This window comes from Embiotoca jacksoni, unplaced genomic scaffold (genome assembly GCF_022577435.1).
Source record: "Embiotoca jacksoni isolate LCO1_2020_lvr unplaced genomic scaffold, fEmbJac1.0.p SCAF_3, whole genome shotgun sequence".
NCBI lineage: Eukaryota > Metazoa > Chordata > Actinopteri > Embiotocidae > Embiotoca > Embiotoca jacksoni.
This window is the reverse complement of record NW_027185381.1, coordinates 13,144,525-13,165,935: the sequence shown is the minus strand read 5'-3', so window position 1 is coordinate 13,165,935 and position 21,411 is coordinate 13,144,525. Positions and strand designations below refer to the sequence as shown.

The window sequence follows — 21,411 nt, the reverse complement described above, 5'->3', positions numbered from 1 at the left end:
TAGTTGGCCATTCATTCTGTCAGTTCACCAATCAAAAAAAAAAAATCATAAAAAAGAACAGAAGTATTTCACATCTTGAGCAAGCGGTCCCTTTTATTTCTTGTATACTTTGGTAACAGCAAAACAGATTACTTGAAACAAATGAAATGGGAAGTGAGTGCTTTGCTTCTGCGGTGACACCCTTGATGGCCCTTAATTGGAGTTTTTTGTTTTTTCCTGTGTTGCAGCAGCGCCCCCTGCTGTACGCTGCGGAGAAAGACGCGAATTTGAATTACCTCTGTCCCCTGAGGATGGCCGTTGCGCGTGCGCACCCAGTGTAACAAGATGGCGGAAAGTACGGAACTGAAGGTAAAGCTAGTCCCTACATTAGCTCGATAAATAGAGGTTTGACACGCTGAGATTTGACTTTCAAATCGATAGCGCGGAGGTTACTTGACATAGAAACCCGTAGACTATTGTTATCAAAGCATTTAATCACAAAAGAGCAGAGCGGAACAGACCAGACAAACAGTTAGCTGGCTGGCTAGCTCGCTAGCATTAGCTTTGTTATTGTTGCCGACGTTTCGTGTCTCTTGTCTCTGCGGCTCAACCTGCAGATTGAGCCCGTACACATCTTATATCAAAGATTAAAAAAAAAAAACCACGTCATTGCCAGCGTTAGAAACCCGACTGCACTAATACGTCAGCCACGTGACATTATCCTCGGATTCACCGTCCGGATCACAGAGTCTCTCCTGACGGGACGTGTCTACTCTCTGGGACACAACCAGCACTTTAACTTGTGTTATCGTTACCTGCGACACGTGATGTTAGTCCACCCTCACTGGAGGTCTAATGTAACCCGCGTTGAAGGTTGTTGTTTTGTTGTTGTCGTCCAAACACACGCGATAAAGTGAATCTGAAGCAGGCTGTCTCCTTTCACCTGCTTCTGGTTTTAATAATGGTAATTACTTGCTAATTGACAAACAACACTTGGCATTGTAATTAATTATTAAAGGGTTTTCATTTCTGATCCGCTCTCCTGCTCAACTAAATATCTGCACTACGGACTCTCCTCTCTTGCCACAGTCAATCAGATTTTTTTTTTTTTTTTTATATAGTTGTGAAGCTTCACCGGTGTTTAACTTAAACTCATCAAAAGAGTTCAGCCCGTCTCTTGATTGTATTGAGGAGTACCACACGTGTTGACTGGCCAGACTGAACGCATCAGCAGGATGTTTACAGTCACCGAAATATTTACTTTTGTAGTTCATTGGCTTCATAATTGGGGAGTTTTTAATGCTGACATTGTTCAATGTGTGTTTGACGCCACACCGCACATTTAACTACAGCTATCCACAAGTAGGGACATCGGGTTACCACACAGAGTGAACATAAGAACCCAAGTATCTGGACAGCGTAATGTGACATGATCCGCTGATGTTACCCCTTGTGGAATTGAAAATGTTTATATTTCAATCCCTCCGTGTGGCAGAGATGTTTATTCAACTCTGTTGACGTGGATAAGACTTTGTTTGAGTGTACTGTAGGGTGTTTTTTATTTTGTTGAGAACGTAAAGAAAACCTGTGTCATGAGACCGTACCGTGTTCAAAGATTTCCGACAACATAATAATGCAGTCTGTCCGATATCTGTATCAAACTCAACACAATATCGCAAACTACTTGGTTAAACATCGCCAGAGTCAAATCAACGGCTCTCTAACGCTGCCTAAAGAAGAAATATCTGGTGTATATTCCATTATTTTATAAAAACAAATAACCATGTTATATTGTCCACACCCTGATGTGGATTTCTGCTTCTATCCAACAGGCTGTTTCTGCCAAAGTCATCTCAGAGTTGCCGTGTTTGTTAAATATATTCTATGATGAGGCCTTTGATGGTTTGTTTTTTTTTGTTTTGATTGAAAATCAATTGCAGCCAGACAAACAAAAAAAAAGAAAAAAAAAAAATGTTTTTTTTGTCTTCCTGTTCCAAGCGCGTGTGAGAAATGAAATTGTTATGGGTGTGGGTAAATTGCGAGCTCGTGAAGTATTTTCCTGTTTAAAATTTGAAGCAGACATGCATTAATAATAATCTTTTAAAGTGCGAGGTCGAAATGAGAAAAGAAACCTTGCTTTTTAATGATATCGGTTTAGTAAAATGTGTTTTTCACATTGTTATAGACCATTTTTCTTCCACTCTTCGTTTTTCACCAGCAAATGGTAATGAGCCTTCGAGTTTCTGAGCTCCAAGTGTTGTTGGGATATGCAGGCCGGAATAAGCACGGGCGCAAACATGAACTTTTGACCAAAGCTCTCCACCTACTCAAGGCTGGTTGCAGTCCCGCAGTGCAGATGAAGATCAAAGAGCTCTACAGACGTCGCTTCCCGACCAAAATGGTTTCGCCAGTGGACTTAGCGATTCCCAGTGTTCATTCTCCATCCAGTCTGCCCACTGGCCTCGCCCAGCTGGGATTTGACAGCCACGGTTCCCCGTCACCGCTGCTGCCCGTCTCTCTACTCGGGCCGAAGCATGAGCTGAGTCTGCCTCACCTGCCCTCCGCCCTGCACCCCGTACACCCCGATGTCAAGCTCCAGAGATTGCCCTTCTACGACGTGCTGGACGAGCTCATTAAGCCAACCAGCCTGGGTGAGTCTACAGCTTCGTGCTTGGTTGTGCGTGCAATGACAACACTTCTTCTCCCTTGTGCACATACCGATGAAGCATTGTGACCACCTGAATCACGACATGCTCGGTAAAAGTTCGTTGAGTACGGAGTAATATCTGTAGTTCTCCCCGCTGACTCTCTGTTTGTGGTTTCACTTTCGTAGCTTCAGACAACAGTCAGCGGTTCCAGGAAGCGTGCTACGCCTTTGCATTAACACCGCAGCAAGTTCAACAGATCAGCAGCTCCATGTAAGTGAAAAAGCTCCCTGGTGTGTTCTGTCTTCAGCTGTCAAAGAGATGAGGGGGAAGAAGAACTCGTACTGTGAAAGCATTGTCACTCTCGCACACTTTGACGATTAACTGCTCAATACAATGAGACAGAAACTGAGTAAAATGAGGTATTAATAAATACTTAAACTGTTCTGGCCAGCCTGACCTGACTTCTCTTTAAATTCTTCAGGGACATATCTGGGACCAAATGTGACTTTGTAGTTCAAGTCCAGCTAAGGTATGTGTTACACACTCTTTGTTTGAGCATCTGCTGTAAATCATCAGTGTTTTTGTTGTTAAGTGAATAGTGGGTCTGTTTTTAGCTTCTGTTTTTTGAAGCAACCAGAAATAGCAGTGTCCTTTGAATACCACTCTCTTGTCATTTCACTTTCTTTTGGTCTTAAAGCATATCTGCATATTTTAGAAATGTCTCTTTAGTCTCTAAGAAGTTAAAAACCCTTGCCTACGTTTTAACTTGAACATACAACATTTGTTAGCTTACAGTGATAATGAATGACAAAGATAAGAGTTAAAACGCATTACTGGGAGGACAGGTTCTGAATTATAAAAGGAAGAATGCAGGGCATGTTTGTCACCCAGTTGCTCAGGCTTTGTTTGTATTCACGTTGAACTTGAGACACTTAAAAGAAGAAGAGAAGAAAAGCCTTACAGTACAGTTCAAATTTGGACACAACTGAACAATCGGGGCAAAGTACAATATAGATAAAATCTTGATTCAGATCAGTTTCACACCTAAACATTCCTGCCTAACAGGGTCACTTTTCTTTAACTTGAGAAAGAATACCTAATGACATAAAAAGTGATGAATGACATCCTTTAAGCAATGCTCTCCTATATCATAGATGGAGGTGGCTGTACTTGACACAACTGAAATGGTAAAATAAGCAAGCAAGCCAACCTTTTTGTGAAACTGATAACTTAACAGAAACACATTGTTTTTGACATTTGCCCTTCAACATTTGGGCGTATCATCTATGTAACTCATTTCCTCCGTCTTCAGATTTTGTTTATCGGAGACAAGCTGTCCCCAGGAAGACCATTTCCCCCCCAATCTGTGTGTGAAGGTGAATGGAAAGCCCTGTAATCTCCCGGTGAGTGCACACTGTCTGGTGTCTTGTCATATTTTAAATGTATTATACGTTACTGATCCTTTTTGCTGTTTTGTCTGCAGGGATATCTTCCTCCCACCAAAAATGGAGTTGAACCAAAAAGGCCCAGTCGCTCCATTAACATAACGTCTCTTGTCCGACTCTCCACCACAGTCCCCAACACAATTGTGGTCTCGTGGACATCAGAAATTGGGAGGGTAAGAAGAGCACTGGATCACGATATAAAAGAAAAAACTTTATCAAACAGGTGTCAGAGCCTGTTTTAACAAATGTCCTCTGACGCTGTGAGGAGGTCATGAGCTGACTTTATTTGCTCTTCATCTCTTCTGTTGCCAGAGTTTTTCCATGGCCGTGTATTTGGTGAGACAGCAGTCGTCTGCAGTGTTGTTGCAAAGACTACGGGCCAAAGGAATTAGGAACCCCGACCACTCGAGAGCCCTGAGTAAGTCACCACTTCAGTTGGTTGTAAATAGATAGAACTTCCTTTGCTGCTGTCTGTGAGCAGGAAACTTTAAAGATTATCATATGAATTAATTTGTATTTTAGCTCCTGTACATAATTTTGGCATTTTTCTCGTAATAGTCACAGCAAATCAGAAGTCTTAAGGAACTAAACTTAGGATGTAAAAAGGAACTAAGTTCTAAAAAGCTCCATAATTCAATTCAGTTTGATTTATATAGCACCAAATCACAACACCGGTTTTTTCATGGCACTTAACACATTAAAGTCCTTCCAGCAGAACTTTACAATATTATACAGAGAAACCCAACAATTCAATACTTCCCACATAAGCTAGGAGGGAAAAAAAACTCCTCTTTAAGGGAGAAAAACCTCCAGCAGAGGGAAGGAAAAACTCCCTCATAACAGGAAGAAACCTCCGACAGAACCAGGCTAAGAGGTGGGCGGCCATCTGCCTCGACCGGTTGGGGTGAGAGGAGAGCAGAGAGAGAAAAGGACAGCATAGATCCTTGGACGTCCCTGGAAATGTTTCTTTGTTCCTTCCACTGCAGTTTTTTTTTGGTTTTGCCTGACCCCTAACGCCTCATATTTCCTTCGTCTTTGTATATTTGTGTAGTTCACTGTATGTAGACCTCTACTGTAATCGCAGAGGGATATTTCTCTTTACAAAAGTTGCATTCGGTGTGTTTCACAAAAGAGTTATAGAGTTTTTGGGAGGTCATCTTCAACAAATAAACACACTTGGTGTGTAATGTTCAACAAATCGCACTGCATGCTTGTATTAAAAAGTTGTAACAGTTGTATTTCAATTTTATGTTTTGCTTCTTCCCTCTCACAGTCAAAGAGAAGCTGACGGCTGATCCTGAGAGTGAGATCGCCACCACAAGTCTACGAGTCTCTCTCCTGTGTCCTGTAAATACTTATTACCATTGTCATAATTTGTTGTTATTTGTGAAAAGTCAGTTTGCAATCAAGAAATTAATTCATAATTCCAGTAAAATCCAAATTTTTCAGTAGCCAGGAACTATATTTAAATATGCAGAGAGACAACAAAAAGACAAAGAGGTTATACAGTGCTGGGGACTGTTTCTTCCGGGGTTTCTCCTCATACTTCTTACTGAATACTGACTTTCTCCTGCAGTCCCGAGTAGTGACATGTGTCTTGTGTGTCTTTTGTTTTAAAGCTGGGGAAGATGAGGCTGACGATCCCTTGCCGGGCATTGACATGCTCACACCTTCAGTGCTTCGATGCTACACTTTATATCCAAATGAATGAGAAGAAGCCGACCTGGGTGTGTCCAGTCTGTGACAAGAAGGCACCGTATGAGCACCTTATTATTGACGGGTGAGCACAACACTGATTTATCGGATATTCTCCTCCTAAGATGGTCTGGTTTCCAAATGTGACAGAAGAAATGTGTATTGTTCCCTTACAGCTGAAATATGTGATGTTTTTGTTATTATTGCAGTGTTTATTGTGTCCATTGTTATCGTGGAATGTGGTCAGAGTTGCTCTCCTTCCTCTGCGTTTTAGAAATGTTTATTTGTGACCCCAAAAAAACCCTCACAGATCCTCGATGTTGGATTAAGTCCTCTATGTTACTGACCAGAAGGCCCCAGCAAAAACACATGGGGTCGTCGGAATAAAAAGTAAAACCTGGCTTAATTTTAACATCACACATTACCCGTAGATCACGTTTTAACAGGATAATTATGCAGTCAACTTGCCAATTGTCGAGATGAAAAATGCGCCATCTGATAAGCATTCAAATTTCTGGATGTCTTGCCTCAAACAGTTTTTTTTTTCATCATATTGTTGTCTGATGGGCACCTGAAGCAATACGCCCCTACTGTTTGACACTGTGCTGTTTCTGGTCTAAATGTCAGGACAGTATCAGTTGTTTAATCTAATAATATCATGGTGGCATTAAGTCTGATGTGTACTGTGTTTTAAGTGATATTGAAGTACTGAAGTTTATGTGAATAGTATTGAAACGACTGCTGGTGCTTTCACAGGTTGTTCATGGAAATCTTGAATAGCTGTTCTGACTGTGATGAAATTCAGTTCAAAGAATGCGGAAGCTGGGCGCCCATGAGGTCAAAGAAAGAGGTGCAAGAGGTGTCTGCTTCCTACAATGGTGTAGACAGCGGTATGTAGCTCGCAGGTTTCGCACTGTTACAGTTCAGTTTTCAGATGGATCTGTGAGCACAGTGTGAGTTTCCTGTTATTTTGTAGATTTGTCTCGAACAGAACCACACGAGCAGAAACGGTCATCTCATGACAACAACCAGAAAGTGGACGTGATCGATCTGACACTGGACAGCTCCTCGGAGGACGAGCTGGATGACGAGTCGCCTCCTAAAAGGCCCTGTCCCTCGCTGTCGCCTGTCTCTCCACCTCCAAGCAAGGGGTATGTCTCCAAACTACAAAACAGGAAGGGGCCATAAACTCATTTATTTTTGCTCTGTTGGGTTGCCTCTTTTATCCCTGACCTCCTGTGGCGTTGTTTCCTCTCAGAGTGCTGAACCTGCACAGCCAGGACTCGCCTGTGACCAGAGCTCCCAGCATGCCGTCTGTGGAGACCAGCTACATTCCTCCCCCTCCACCTCTTATTCAGGACTACCGCCACTACTATCACACAACCAGTGACCTGCCAGGTAGACCTGTCAGTTACCATAAAGGATAGGTTCAGATTTATTTTTTTTAAAGCATTAATAGCTCTTTGGCATTCTGCTCAAACTGACTTGTGAAGCCATATCTCTGTAGTGCAGCCACACTGAAAGAAAGAAAGAAAAAAAAAGTGTGTGTCTGTAAACCACAGTGTGTATTTCTGGAAATAATCCATTCTAAAGTTCAGCTGGAGATAATATGATACTTAAGCATACTGAATTAGCCAACATATTTTGTTATCTATCAAAGTTACAGTCAGTGTGGCACAAAATTCCTTCCCTTTATTTCCACAAACAGTGTTTGCTTGCTGAGATGTGCTGAAGGGATTATGTCCCGATAGTTGCATGCAGGTTCGTTGCTGAGGCAAAACACCTGCAATGAACATATCACCTGACTACCAGGATGAACACGCACACCAGGCCTTTCTGCTGAAGCCCCAATTTTACATAAGCTGCGTTTTAGCATTGAAACATGACTCTGGATTTTGTCCCTGATGTTGTACAGTGTAGTTAAAAGGGGAGATGCTTCACTGTGTGGACAATGATCACATTAACCAGACATTCACTGTGTACACAAGTCATGCAGGTGTTGTCCGAAGACAAACTTGACCAAATCCAAACAAACCTGCTTTTGAACGCAGGTGTTCTTTGTTCGATAAATCACTTTGTAACTGAATATTGTCATGTATTTTTATCCGGGAGGAACTAAATGGAGTCTTTTTCTTTTTCTCACAGATCTAAGTTTCTTCTCCTTCCTCCAAGGCGACAATCAGGTACAGTTACTCCGACGCCTGGAGTCTTATTCGTCAAGTATCTTATCCTACTACCAGGAATCCATCTAAGTAGTTCTACAAGTTTCTAGAAATCTAGAAAACAAGTTTCTTTTGTAAGAGCAAGTCACAGAGCTCATGTAGACAAATATTTTCTAGAGAAAACATGGTGGTGCCTGGCATCAACACAATGTGCATATCTTTAGTGTGATATGTTTTCTCCAAAAACTTGTATCTACTTCCTTTGATTGGATAAATGTCACCAAGTCATCCATTGATGGTTGTATAATTCTAGAATTGGCTATATTTGTGCATTTATTTCTGTAAGTGTTTGGTATTTTATTGTTATTGGCATCTAATGTACACTTGATGACTTAATGGCACTTCTATTCTCACGTCATTGAGATACTCAACACCTCTAACTTCTCGCAGTCTTATGCTACTTTTAAAGCTCAAATGATTCGTGGATTATTCGGCCAACGTCTTAAAGTTCAGACCGACTCTTATCTTCAAGAGGTTCTTCCAACTCAGCCAGTTACCAGCGACCATTAGTGTACATGATGTTGTGCGAAACAGCCCCCTGAACTTGTGCTGCTGTACGGTATGTTAGGCTGTTGAGTAACAGTCACTCCTCTCTGTCTTGGTAGCATTACAACATGGTGATGGCAGCCGCAGCAGCTGCGTCGGCGTCCGCCTCAGAGGACCACGACCTGCTCCTCAACCGTTTCCTCCCCTACGGCTCCTCTCCGATGTTGCGGGAGCCGCCGGGAACCCCTGGGAGCAGCACGCTGGCAGCCACCAACGGAGGCAGCAACAGTGGCAGCACCAGTAGTTTGGTGTCTTCCAGCAGTCTGCGGGACCGCGACAAAGACAGAGACAGGGACAGGGACACCCACGCCAATTTAGGATTGTCGAGGTCCTCGGTGGAAGCCGCAGCAGCAGCAGCCATTTACGGCTCCATATCTGACGTTATCTCTCTTGACTAGATCCGTGCGGAACTGAGAGACAAGGGAGACCTCGAGAACGGGAGTTCTTTGTAAATAAGGAAGAGGAAGATGAAAGAATACAGTGCTATGTACAGAGAGGAAAATCTATTTTCAATTTTACTTATCATATGTATATAAACTTAGGACGCTTCTTGTCCGGTGAGTTACTTCAGTTGATATTTTTCTGTGAATACTGAAGACTTTTTCACGCCTCTTCATGTGGTCCTTTGATTATATTGTACCTTTTGTACCTGGTTTTTACAGTTTTGTTTCAATATTTCATGTCTATGGCATTATTTCAGTATACATGCACAGAACCGTATGAGGTGACACATTATGGAACATGATATTTAGAATATAAAGAAAATGGGCATTGTTACAGATGTACAAAAGACAAGTCACAGCAAAACAGAAGATATGTAACACTTTCTTTATTTTCTAAGTGGCATCATTTCTGTCAAGACGTTTTGACAGGAGAAAGATCTGGCCATTTCTGCCATCACTGTAGATGTTATTCTGTAAGACATTCATGCTGTGGTCATAATTTTTAAGGAATTATTTATGATGTAAGTTATGTTGGATGTGTGTTTGTTTTTTTAAAAAGAAGCATTCCCTATGCCTCTAGGAACTGTTGCCACTAGAAATGCAAAAGAAAATCCTAGATCCTTTTGTTGTCATAACTGCACTCTTTTTTCCTGCTAAATTAATATGAACAATATTTTATTATTCAGACCGTACCTGAAACACATACATTGGGAATATGTTAGTATGGTAAGATCAGCCTTTTCCAGTGTGTGAATCAATGACACTGGTCCTGGAAGCACCCACAATTGATGGACATCTAAGATTTACAGTATTATGTATTTTTCTTTTAAAGTAGAGCTGTTTTATTTCACAGAGAAGTGTCCAGCGGACACATTTCTGCTCCACTATGAAGACGAGGCTAGTTTCTGGTCCACTTGAAGTTAATCCTTTAATTGAAAGGCTTAAAAGTGTTCACTGAGTACAAGTGGGTTAATTACATTTCATTATGTCTTTATTGTATTGATTTTAGCACTTGCTTTTTTTTTCTTTTTTTTTCTCCATAAAGTCTGTGTGGAGCAGTTGAGCACGACGGTTCGCACTTAAAGAGTAGTTCTCTGATTTGCGTGGCTCAGCTTCTTACCTGGAAGCTCACCTGTCTGAGTGCTATGCTGTATCTTAGTGAGGCCACAGGACGCACAGCCTTTTATTTTTTGGTGTTCCGTGTATTTGCAACAGCCTTTAAGATAACTGTGATAGCTTCGTCTTTGAGTGAATCACAACATGCATTTTGGCCCAGAAGTTGAAAACCATTGAAGTTATTATTGATGCCTCTCCTCCCTTTGTTTGATTTCTTTTGACCTGTGCTTACGATTAGGATTATTTATTATCATATCTATTTTCAGCATTTGTTTGATTCGTGGGTATGCATTGCTGTCATTGTATGTGATATTTCTTTTGTAATTATATGATTAATGCTATTTAAAGATGTCATTGTTGCTTGACACGCATTGTAACATTTTCTGTTTCTGTCCCGTTTTGCTATCAGATGATGTCAATAACTCAATAGAAGCTTTGATCATTTTGAACGGCTACAAGGTCTATTGTGCTGTTTGATATTTGTAAGAATTAAACCGATACAAGAAAGTGCATTCTTCGTAGCTGGTCTGAGGACAGTCCTGATTCAGCTCCACGTGTCCCTCTGTTACAGGATGCAGCAAAGAGCATTAAACACAGGTCAGTTTTGAGAACGTTCCCCAAACTACAATAAAATACTCCGACCCTGCAACGTGTGCACCTGCAAACACGTTAACACCTGCGAATCCTGGAGAGCTGAAGTTTCTGAAGCTGCGGACTCTTTATTAGGTGTCTCACGACTCAGCCGGCGAATACAGCAGCTGCTACACCTAAACTACGGCTATTACGCGTGGACACGTAAACACCACACCTACACTACACCTTACACTTCAATAGATAAATTAGGAGTGTTGTTGTGAGAGCAAGTCATATTTGATGCTGCAAACGCCCAAGTCTTCGACACAACTCTTTGCTTTTTGTTTTGCCAGGAAGTTCATTTTCTTAATGCACACCGATGATTAAAAAACTTGACCAGAAGACAGAAACGCGGAAGGTAAACGAGACAATGTCACTGTAATTGGACTGGAAGGTTTGTTTTAAATATCCAGTGTAAAAAAAAAAAAAATGATGGACATTATCTTCAGGATACATTCATTACAAACAAGCCTTGAGATGTTTGTTTTAGACTTCTCCATCGATGCGATCCATCAAAACGTTATTTGCAAAAAATAAGAAAGGACATTGATATTAATTGCCCTTTTGCAATTTTAGTAGGGAAGCAACAATAGACTTGTTTTGGGGCTTTTATTATACTGTTAGTTGTTGGAAAGACTTTTCCCATAATACTCATTGTAATAATATTTTAACTATTCAAAGTGTGTGCTTTTGTTTTTGTTTTTTTTATAATGTCAGCAGATCAGAACAAAAACAATAGTATATCATGAATATCTTTTATTATCTCAGCAACATGTTACATTCACTAAAGTAAATTTTAGAACAGAAAACCTTTATTCAAAATTTTAATAGATGAAATGCTCCAATACATACAAATTATTTCACACTCTATAAACCCCCGAAGCATGAAACACCTTAACTGTACATTTGTCCGAAGTGCTTGTTTTTCTTTATAAAAATTTTTTTTAAAAAAAATGTGCCCACAGCCATGTATTCATGTATTGTTCACATTTGCAATAAAATGTATAAAAAAAATATATATATTTAGTGCACGCTTGGTCGCAGCCTTTCTGCGTCACCCCCGTTGGTAAGTAGCGTCACCCCCGTTGGTAGGCAGCGTCACCGCGTTGGTCATGACGTTTTTAGAGAGCGGCGCCGTTGCAGATTGGAATGGGAGCTGGCGATTTTTCCCATATTTTGATAGTTTAATCCGTGAATGGCGCCGAAACAGGACCCGAAACCTAAATTTCAAGAAGGTAACACGCCGCATGTTTCCCGCTGCGCCGGACCCGCGGCTGCAGCCGCTGCTGGAGCCGCTGGAAAGGTCCAACCATGTTAGCTAGCTGTCGATCCGAAACAAACGCCGCCGCCTGTCAGCTAGCGTCGTTAGCTTTTCATTGTTGTTGCTGTGAAAAACAAAAAAACCGGGTCTCCGTCCATCCCGTCTGCCGGTTCGGTTACTTCTTCGGTTTTGTTTTTGTCGACGTCGTTTCATTTAAAGCGACCGCGACGTTTTGTGGTTTTGAACTTCAGCCGCGTTTCGGCTCGTTGAAACCAGCCGCTTCATTCATGCAGCGCTAGCTGTGCTAACTGTTAGCCAAGCCGGACTGTGTTGACCAACCGTCGTGTGCGTTACGTCATCGTGTGCGTTACGTCATCGTGTGCGTTACGTCTGCAGCTCTCTGTGTGTGTGTGTGTGTGTGTGTGTGTGTGTGTGTGTGTGCGCGGGACCGTGTCAATTTTTTTTTTTGCTCCAAAATACGTCACGTGTTGTCATCTGTCAGTTCATCAGTAAATATTTTATAACTGTCAAATGCTTTTTTTTAATTTTTATTTTATTTTTTTAGTGAAGTTAAACATCACATCCCGATATGATGGAGCTGAGTAGGAGTTTGAAGCAGAAGAGAGGATTAACTCGGTCCCCCCCCCTTTTTTTTGTTTTTTTTTCTTTTTTTGTTTTTAAAGTGTGCAGGAGTGTTGCTGGGCGATATGTTGACATGTTGTCACGCTGTGACACGAGACTGTCCACTTGTCTCGTGTTTTGGATGTCTTTGTCCTGGTTTTAAGGGCCACGTCACAGTGATGTGATGTCGTGTCCTCAACTTACCATACTTATCTACCTGCTCTATAATTTACCCGCTTAGTCGTTATTGCCACGTTTGCTAATGATTTATTCACGTCGATTTATTCGTGTAAATCTCTTGTAAAAGCCCCCAGTTATCGTCTCTTATGACATCCACATCACGGTGTTTGATTGTGTCCATATCGCCCAGCTTTACGCGGGGATAAGTTCATGAAGTCACGTCGCTCCCATCAGCCTGTGTGAAGTCCCACCTGCTGCTAAAAGCCATTCATAAATCTGAACTTCCCTGTTGTTGGATATCTGAGAGAGATCAGTGTTCAATCATTTAAATTCACAGAGTAATGCATGCTGATCTTTTCATTGGCTTTAAAGTTGTTTTTTTTTTTTAATTGTTGTACATGGACTACTCGCATGCTGATTTTAATCGACCAACACTCTGTTCAGGTGAAAGAGTGCTGTGTTTTCATGGGCCATTGCTCTACGAAGCTAAGGTAGGCTGCCTTAGTTAGCCTGTCTCTCTCTCTCTCTCTCTCTCTGATCATGTGATCCTCTTCTGTGTTTCTGATCTGTCCATGTTTTGACAATGAATTCTGCCTCCCTTTGCAGTGTGTTAAGATAAACATCAAGGACAAACAGATCAAATACTTTATTCATTACAGTGGGTGGAATAAGAAGTAAGTGTTCGTCTCGGACGCATCAAGATCGACATCTGTGCAGTAAATATTTCACAAGTGTTTGACTTGTCTTTGTTGGTGTTTTTTTTTCTTCCAGCTGGGACGAATGGGTTCCTGAAAGCAGAGTACTTAAGTATGTGGACAGTAATCTGCAAAAACAGAAAGAGCTTCAGAGGGCCAATCAGTAAGTCCATTCTCTCATTATTATTTTTTTTTTAATCACGTTACTTTTTGACAATGTTACTGTTTTCAAATTCCTTATGACCAAAGTCTGCAGACAGAGCACACCTCGGCAAAGTTTTTCATCATCTAATATCAATGGAACATATTATTTTACATGGTAAAAACACGGTACGCATTCCTAGACGTTTTGCTCTTATTGCACACTAACCTTTCATTGTCATTATAATCTGACGGCACTCCTGAAACGAGAACAAAATACAGATGCCAGGTTTCCAAAAATATCGAACAATAAACTCCCTGCAGCCTGTGTCCTGAATTCTCCTGAAAACACATTGACTGACTTCTGTATAATTGATGTATTCTTAATTCGCTGAACTTATTTTGTTTTCTTATTTTAGAGACCATTATGTAGAAGGAAGAATGAGGGGAGCTGCGCCGAATAAGAAGATACCTGCTGCATCGCAGAAAAATGATGTGTGGGTGCTTGTTTTTCATGCCATCTGCCAAACCGCTTTCTTAAATTATTACGACGTATAATGTCTTGACTTATAATCCTTTTTTTTTTTTCGTTTTGTAGGAAAACCAAAAAGAACAAACAGAAGAGTGAGTATATCACGATATTTACGCAACTAACCATGTTCAATTCCATGAACTTAATTCTTTCAAATTATGACTGCAGGCTTTGTGTCAACATTGACCATAGAAGTTGTAAATAGTCAAGAATGACATATTAGTGTGTGTGTGTGTGTGTGTGTGTGTGTGTGTGTGTGTGTGTGTGTGTGTGTGTACGTGTGTGTGTGTGTGTGTGCGCGCGCGCAGCTCCAGGAGCAGGAGAAGGAACGAGTTCAGGAGGAGATCCAACCCATCCTCCCCGAAAGAAGAGAGCACGTGTTGATCCAACTGTGGAAAGTGTGAGTTCACGAAGTGCTTTCAGGAACGACTTTCCTGCTTTGATTTGCCAGTTAATGTCAAATAAGACGCGGCTGCACCGACGGCAACCGAGTAAAAAGTCGAACACTCGGCGGTCGCAGCTGTACGACGAAAACCACAACGCTCCGATTCCTGCGACGTGCCCGAGCCTCGGACGGAATCGACCGGGCGGGCGAACATTTTGGTGAAGAGCTTCTCGGTGTTGCTCAGTTTTTAAATCTGTTCTCGTACGCGCAGGAGGAAACCTTCATAAATCGAGTCGAGGTTAAAGTGAAAATCCCGGAGGAGTTAAAACCGTGGCTCGTGGACGACTGGGACCTGATCACGCGACAAAAACAGGTCAGTGACTTTGGAGTTTCCACGTTTTCGCAGCACTTTATTCATTCGCATGTTCACACGTATTCACACGAGAAACATTTGCGGTTATTTATTTGCCTGTTTGGGTTTTTCTGCTGTCCGTCCTCAGCTTTTCCACCTACCTGCCAAAAAGAATGTCGACGCAGTCCTCGAAGATTATGCAAGCTACAAGAAATCAAGAGGAAACTCTGACAGCAAGTAAAAAAAACCTCTTTCTTGTCATTGTCTCTTACAAAGCTCTTGTTGATGAAACATGCGATGCAAAAAAAAAAAAAAAAAAAGACATGCTTGTTATAAAAGTGTGTGTATATATAATATAAATATATTTTCCTAATGACTGTTGTTCTCGTCCCTGCTCAGGGAGTTTGCTGTGAACGAAGTGGTTGCTGGTATCCGTGAATATTTCAATGTTATGCTGGGGACACAGCTTCTCTACAAATTTGAGAGGCCTCAGTACGCAGACGTCCTGGCCAACCACCCAGATACGTCGATGTCTCAGATCTACGGCGCTCCTCATCTACTCAGACTCTTTGGTAAAAACACTCGCACGACATCCCGCTTTTGTAGCGTCTTGTAGAAATAAGCCGCGGCAATTATAACGCCAAGGTGAGACCGATGTGACGCAACCTCGATCTTAGTGTTAAAACGGACGGTGGTTCTGTTCAAGGTTTTGGGAATGATAACCGAGGACGTAACTTGTCGACAGCGTGGAGCCCGGAAGATGTCGGGGGGGCCCGACGCGAGACTGTCGCGCTCTGCTCATCGCACAGTTTTTAGGGAAACCATTCAACAGCGTAACTTCAATCTGATTGGAATACGATACTGTATATACCATCTTTCCACCTGCGCACAACATTTCTGATTTTGAGTCATTGTCTACTTTTAAGTAACTATATTTGTCTTGATTGAAATGTTCCAAAACTTTTTTATTTTTTATTTTATTTTTTTATAAATAGGCTGGTATTTCTCCCCATTACTTGGCCTATTTAACGTGGTCGATGTATTCTCAGAAGTTACCCAGGAAGAAGGCACGCTGGGCGATGCCGCTTTGTTTGTCCATTAATCTCGCTCTCTGTCATTCGGGATCATTTGCATCGACACCTGTATCCATGGTAACGAGAGATTTAAAAACAAGACCGTCACTGGCAAAAACGAGACGGCGTCTTCAGCTTTTGTCGACTTAAACTAATAAAAATCAAATGATCAAATTTGACTAAAAGTCACGCACCTTTCTGTAAAACGGCTAAAACTAAATCGATATCGAAACAAAAATCGACTGCACGGCGGGAAAGAGCGGCTCCTCTAAAAAGGCAGCGCAGCACCTGCTTATCGAGCAAAAACAAGGCAGGGTGTGCACACCGATGTGAGGGTCTCCTCTGTGACTCGTTTCAGAAGTTGTAGACGCGAAATATGATTTCACCCGCTTTAAAGCTCGATTACATCACCCTCGCGCATTAAAAGAGAAATATTCTTACAAGTGTCAACCAGAACTGCATCAAAAAAACAAAGAGCAGTTTCTTATCTGCTGCTTTAATTTAAACGCTTGAAGTTTCCTTCCCGCGAGGTATCCGTGAAGTGGGAATATTTCAGCTTTTGTAAGGTTATTAGAAATGAGAAGGCGGTCGGTGGTCACGAAGGTCTGTTAAATTCTGTCATTGTTTGGTTTTGAAAGTGAGAATCGGAGCCATGCTGGCGTACACTCCCCTGGATGAGAAGAGCCTTGCGCTGCTGCTCAGTTATCTACAAGACTTTCTCAAGTGAGTATTCGCACTTCTTTGAAAAAGGCTCCTGGAAATTTAATCCGCAGCAGAAATGAGTAAAAAAAAAAAATGTTGCTCCTTTCCAGGTATCTTGTAAAGAACTCTGCATCGCTCTTCAATGCAAGTGACTATGAAGTTGCCCCTCCAGAGTACCACCGCAAAGCAGTTTAAGGTTTTTTATTTTCAGATCCGAAGCCTTTGCGTGTTGAAGTTCGGAGACGACACTTTTACCCGTCGAAAGGATGTGATTTCACAAAAACGCCTTTGGAGAACGGATTGTGCGAGATCTGTCGATTTTATTATGGAAGTATCAGAGCGAGATGTCACACTAATCCATGGACAAATTCATTTTCTTTCATGTGGAAAGCTGCTGAGTACGCTCTTCCTGTATTGGTATGTTTTTGAATACCACTTTTTAGTTTCTATGATACAGTATATTTTTTTTGTCCGATGTTCACCAACACCTTCTGAAAAAAGGATTTCGTCATGGTTATCGTTTTGTTTCCTGTTTGGACTTAGATGCTGGCTAAATTTGTCTTGTAGGCTGTCATCATTTTCTAATAAAAGTCTTTCATTCTCCAGGAGGTGGTCCGACTTTGTTTTGAAGATAATTCGATATCAAGATCGAATCTGATGTCCGTCTCTTCATATTATGTTGTTGTTGTTGTTGTTGTTTATATACTGTTCTAAGCGGAGCATTTCTCTCTTAAAACCAAGTTGCTCCATAGAGGACCTGTATTTTGTAGTCGTTTAGGAACTTCACTTAATCAGGAGTTAATTATTTAAATTGAAGACTGAAAATGCCTTTTTACCTTTAGTGATTTCAAGTGAAATATGTATCAATTTAAACTTGTACTTTGAGTATTATCCATTTGGTGGTACTTTACACTTCTACTCCACTATATTACAGAGGAAATATTGTACTTTCTGGTTTACTACATTTATTTCACACTTCTGACAATTTTTTTGGAATGAAGATTTGACTGCTTACACACTGATGCTTCAGTATTAATGATCTAATAATGTCATGCATAAGTCAGAGGGGCAAAACTTTTACTTAAATACTTTAACTGTATTTGGTTGCGTATTTGTCACGTCGGAGTTTTATTTGTAAAGGAGTATTTTTTTACTTTGTTGTATTGGTACTTTTACCAACGTACTCGCTGATATTTTAGTAGAAATAATTCCACCTATTGTTTTGAACTGTTGCATCATTAAGTTAGTTGCGACTCCACTCATTCGTTCCTTGCCATTTACATTTTATCGTTTATGTGTAGCATTAAGCTTGTCTGGTGATCTCAGCTCAGCTGTGTTATCTGTTGTTGTGTGTTTTCTGTTGTTGTGTGTTATCTGTTGTGTGTTATCTGTTGTTGTGTGTTATCTGTTGTGTGTTATCTGTTGTTGTGTGTTATCTGTTGTGTGTTATCTGTTGTTGTGTGTTTGTGACGAGTGCAGCAGTAGAGCGGGAACTTTGATGGGAACCCTCAAGAGACAGATGTGCGATTGTTTTGTCGTCATTACTGCTGCTTCAAAGTCATTTATGAAACGCTGGAAAACTCTCATCATTGCATACAGAGTCCCCCCAACTCTGCTGGATGTTTAAAAGATATTTTGACATGTCACAGTAGAAAACTCACAGGTGTAAATGGTGAAAGTAATGATGGTCGAACTCCATTTGGTTGTTTCACTTTCAGGGTCCTGGTTTTGTGCATGTTTGCTCCCTGTCACCTTGTCATGACATCCCGCTTCTCAAAAGGCTTACTGTAAAATATATTTTTCTTCTCTGCTGTGATTAACACGCATTTAATTAGTCTCCCAAATGATGTGCTCGTGTCCCGTATCTGTCTTGGTTTGAGTACTTAACCAGGAGCGTCTTGAGTGTCGGCCACATGGTCTGAACTCTGCTTTATTTCAACTAATCGGTTAGTGACTGCAGCCAAGATTCCTTCTTTCTTGCAAAAATTAGGTTTAACTTGTGACTTACTTATGACTCGGACAGATGGTCTCAATTTGAACACTTAAAAGGAAGCAGTCCCGGCTCTGGGCTCCAGTTCTGCCTTATAGGTTTTAATATTCCACTTAAAAATAACTTCAATCAAAGTGTGGTAACACAGACACCTTTATTTATTTATTTTTTTCCTTACTTCTCATACTGGTGGAGATGGTTTTCCCGATCTGATGGTTTGAACAAGGTGAACTCTCCAAACTTGGGTCTCCAGCTGCATGTGGTGTAATAAAACCCCACTGATAGAAAGCATGCGCTGCAGTCAGGCCTAAGAACTCTTGTTTTCGGCAACTTGGGGGGGCTAATTTATAGGTCCACAATTCTTCAAGTCGGTCTTAAAACAATATCCAGACACCCATACGCAAATAAAGTCTAACCATGAGCATGTTGTTCATGCTGTAATCATTCTTCCTTGTTGAGGAAAGAAATGTCATAGTCTATTTATCCCCAGCCAGAGCGCCTTCCCCCTCTCTCCTCCAGACGGCTTCTTTTCTCTGTTGTGACTTACTCGACATGAAATAGAGAAGCTAAATATTAGTTTCAGGCTGATTTGTGGTTTCATCTGTCAGATGCTTCGCAGTTGTTATGGCAAGAACAATCCAGAGCGCTTCAAGAAGAATTTTCTTTAATCCAATTTCCCCCAACTTTAACCGGGACCATGTGTGTTTTCACTGGAGTGTGCTCTCGGATCACAGCACCCCGATGGCTTTTAACAGCCCATCAGAAAGACTGACATGCACACAGGACTGGTCTGCAGATCCATTCAGGGAGACACCTCAGTGCCTGCTCCTTGCTTGGCTCCATCTACTGCTTCGATTAACACTTCACACTCGGCATGAGAGGCCGGGGTCACCCCGAGGTTTCCTCTGGTGTGGAGGGCTTTCATGTGACCCAGATGACGAGGAGCCTCAGTGCTGTCGTTACCTGATAGACGAGAGAGACACGTGATGTGGCCACCGCTAATGAGGCTGGTTCAAGTCAGAGTGATGGGTTCAAGTCAGAGTGATGGGTTCAGCAGGTTTTCCCTCCGTATGCGTCTGATCTGGTCTGCCAACCAAAAGAGGCACTTCAGACAAGTCTGCAGAAACCGCTTGCATCAGGGATCTTGTCCTGAGTTAGTTGCTTTTTGGGGATGATCATAGACAGGATTTAACTGCTGTTTCAACATCCACGTGTGGTTGTGTTTTATATATTTGAGCAAATTAGCCTCTGCTCTTCTGTTAATCTAAACAAACAAGTTGCTGGAAGTTCACTGAAGTACTGAGAACGTTTTAAGTTGCTTTACTTGAGACTTTAGACTGCTCCCAACAAGTTTTACTGAACTACATTTATTTTTATTTTTTTTAAATAGCTTTAGTTTAAATAATCAACAATCATCATAAACGTCAGCTAAAATCCTGGAGGGGCTGATTTATACTGCCATATCAGTCAACTATCTATTAGCAATCATAAGATCAAATGCAGTAAAATCGAGAATAATGAAAATAGCAATTAGAGAAAGCGATCCAAACTTAATAATATATTGTTGAAAATAAAGTTTAAATTCACCAAACAATCATATAATAGTTTAACTGTTCCTAATATGGTGCAGCAATTTCCAAATGGGTCTAAAATAGTTTACATTATCCCTCAAAACCAGATTTCAATCATTTCTTAACAAATGTACATTGACGGTTTTTTTTCGGCACTTATGTTTAGTTAGTCTAGAAAACATTATTTAAAACAATACAAGCCTCAATAAGGCTTGTATCACTTTAAGTGAAAAAAAAACCCAATAAAACTTTAAGTTTGTTTGGGAATTTCTTAGCCAGCAGCTTCTTACACTGTCATTAAAATGATCATTTGTTTGCTGTTCCAGCCACTGGACAAATGTATTTCTATTCAGGGTTTTTTTTTAGCTCTGTTTTTGATCTCCACCACCTCATCAGTAAGATATCTCGCTGCTGAATGTCACCGTGTTCACCAGTTCTTAATGTGTCTGTTGGTTGGGACTGAGCGAGTTAGTGTGTCAGGGCTTTTGAGCTTTTTCATTTAAAACAGCTGCCCGCGGCAGCCGGAAATGATGCTGTGAGCGCTGTGACAGTGAACATGAAAGTTGTGTACCCGACAGCTAAACAATGAACTGAAACTCAGTATGAAGCTGAAGATACCTGAAGATTCAGGTGATGATTCTCTTTAGGTTCATTTCATGTTGTCACGTGTTTTCACATTGTTGTTTACTGCACTTTTCTAAATATCTCAGCTACAGACATTTTAAGTGAAAGAAATCAAGACGTCTCCTACCAACAAGTATGGTCTAGTGTAATGTTGTTTGGGAGTCACCAGATGGCAGTATTGGGCAGAACAACTCAAAAGCCCCAAAGTCTTGTATCCGTTACAGAACTGAGTGTCCTGGTTTTTACTAACACCGCTTGCTCCTTAGATTTTCGTGTTTTTTTTCTCCCCCCAAAACCAATTATTTTTCTCCTAAGAGGAGCGCATATGAGACAGTCACTCCTGAGAAAGATTAGGTTACTGTGGAGATGTAATGCCAATAAAAAGATTGTCATCCAATCCTTCTCAGCCTTCCAGACCGTAAACTCATGACAAACTCCTGCAGGGACAGCAGAGAAGCCCCTTCCTATCAGACAACAAATGTTATCAGTTTAACTGGCTGATGAAAGCCATTTGGGCTGTATATTACTCCACCAGATCGTATCCATCTGCTTCAAGC

At 41.2% G+C, this 21,411-nt stretch overlaps 2 protein-coding genes across 4 annotated transcripts; both read left to right on the top strand.

Annotated features, from left to right (window-relative positions):
• The first annotated feature begins 281 nt into the window (after nucleotides 1–281).
• On the top strand, nucleotides 282–10,604 carry pias1b (protein inhibitor of activated STAT, 1b). 2 transcript variants are annotated; one of them, XM_069162927.1, is made up of 14 exons: nucleotides 282–348; nucleotides 2,198–2,630; nucleotides 2,813–2,897; nucleotides 3,109–3,156; nucleotides 3,940–4,030; nucleotides 4,111–4,245; nucleotides 4,385–4,490; nucleotides 5,346–5,419; nucleotides 5,692–5,852; nucleotides 6,524–6,657; nucleotides 6,759–6,918; nucleotides 7,026–7,165; nucleotides 7,913–7,950; nucleotides 8,595–10,604. In XM_069162927.1, the coding sequence occupies exons 1-14, from the start codon at nucleotides 325–327 to the stop codon at nucleotides 8,931–8,933; spliced, it is 1,968 nt and encodes a 655-aa protein (XP_069019028.1). In that variant the 5' UTR covers nucleotides 282–324; the 3' UTR covers nucleotides 8,934–10,604. The 2 variants fall into 2 exon arrangements, with proteins under 2 accessions (XP_069019028.1, XP_069019027.1); XM_069162926.1 differs by having other exon boundaries at nucleotides 6,744–6,918.
• A 1,234-nt stretch (nucleotides 10,605–11,838) lies between these two features.
• Nucleotides 11,839–17,274, top strand: morf4l1 (mortality factor 4 like 1). 2 transcript variants are annotated; one of them, XM_069163188.1, is made up of 12 exons: nucleotides 11,839–11,962; nucleotides 13,234–13,280; nucleotides 13,396–13,463; nucleotides 13,561–13,647; nucleotides 14,045–14,122; nucleotides 14,224–14,249; nucleotides 14,466–14,557; nucleotides 14,814–14,915; nucleotides 15,043–15,131; nucleotides 15,294–15,466; nucleotides 16,606–16,690; nucleotides 16,780–17,274. In XM_069163188.1, exons 1-12 carry the CDS (start codon nucleotides 11,923–11,925, stop codon nucleotides 16,862–16,864), a joined length of 972 nt encoding a protein of 323 aa, XP_069019289.1. In that variant the 5' UTR covers nucleotides 11,839–11,922; the 3' UTR covers nucleotides 16,865–17,274. The 2 variants fall into 2 exon arrangements, with proteins under 2 accessions (XP_069019289.1, XP_069019287.1); XM_069163186.1 differs by lacking the exon at nucleotides 11,839–11,962 and having other exon boundaries at nucleotides 11,969–13,280.
• The last annotated feature ends 4,137 nt before the right edge of the window (nucleotides 17,275–21,411 follow it).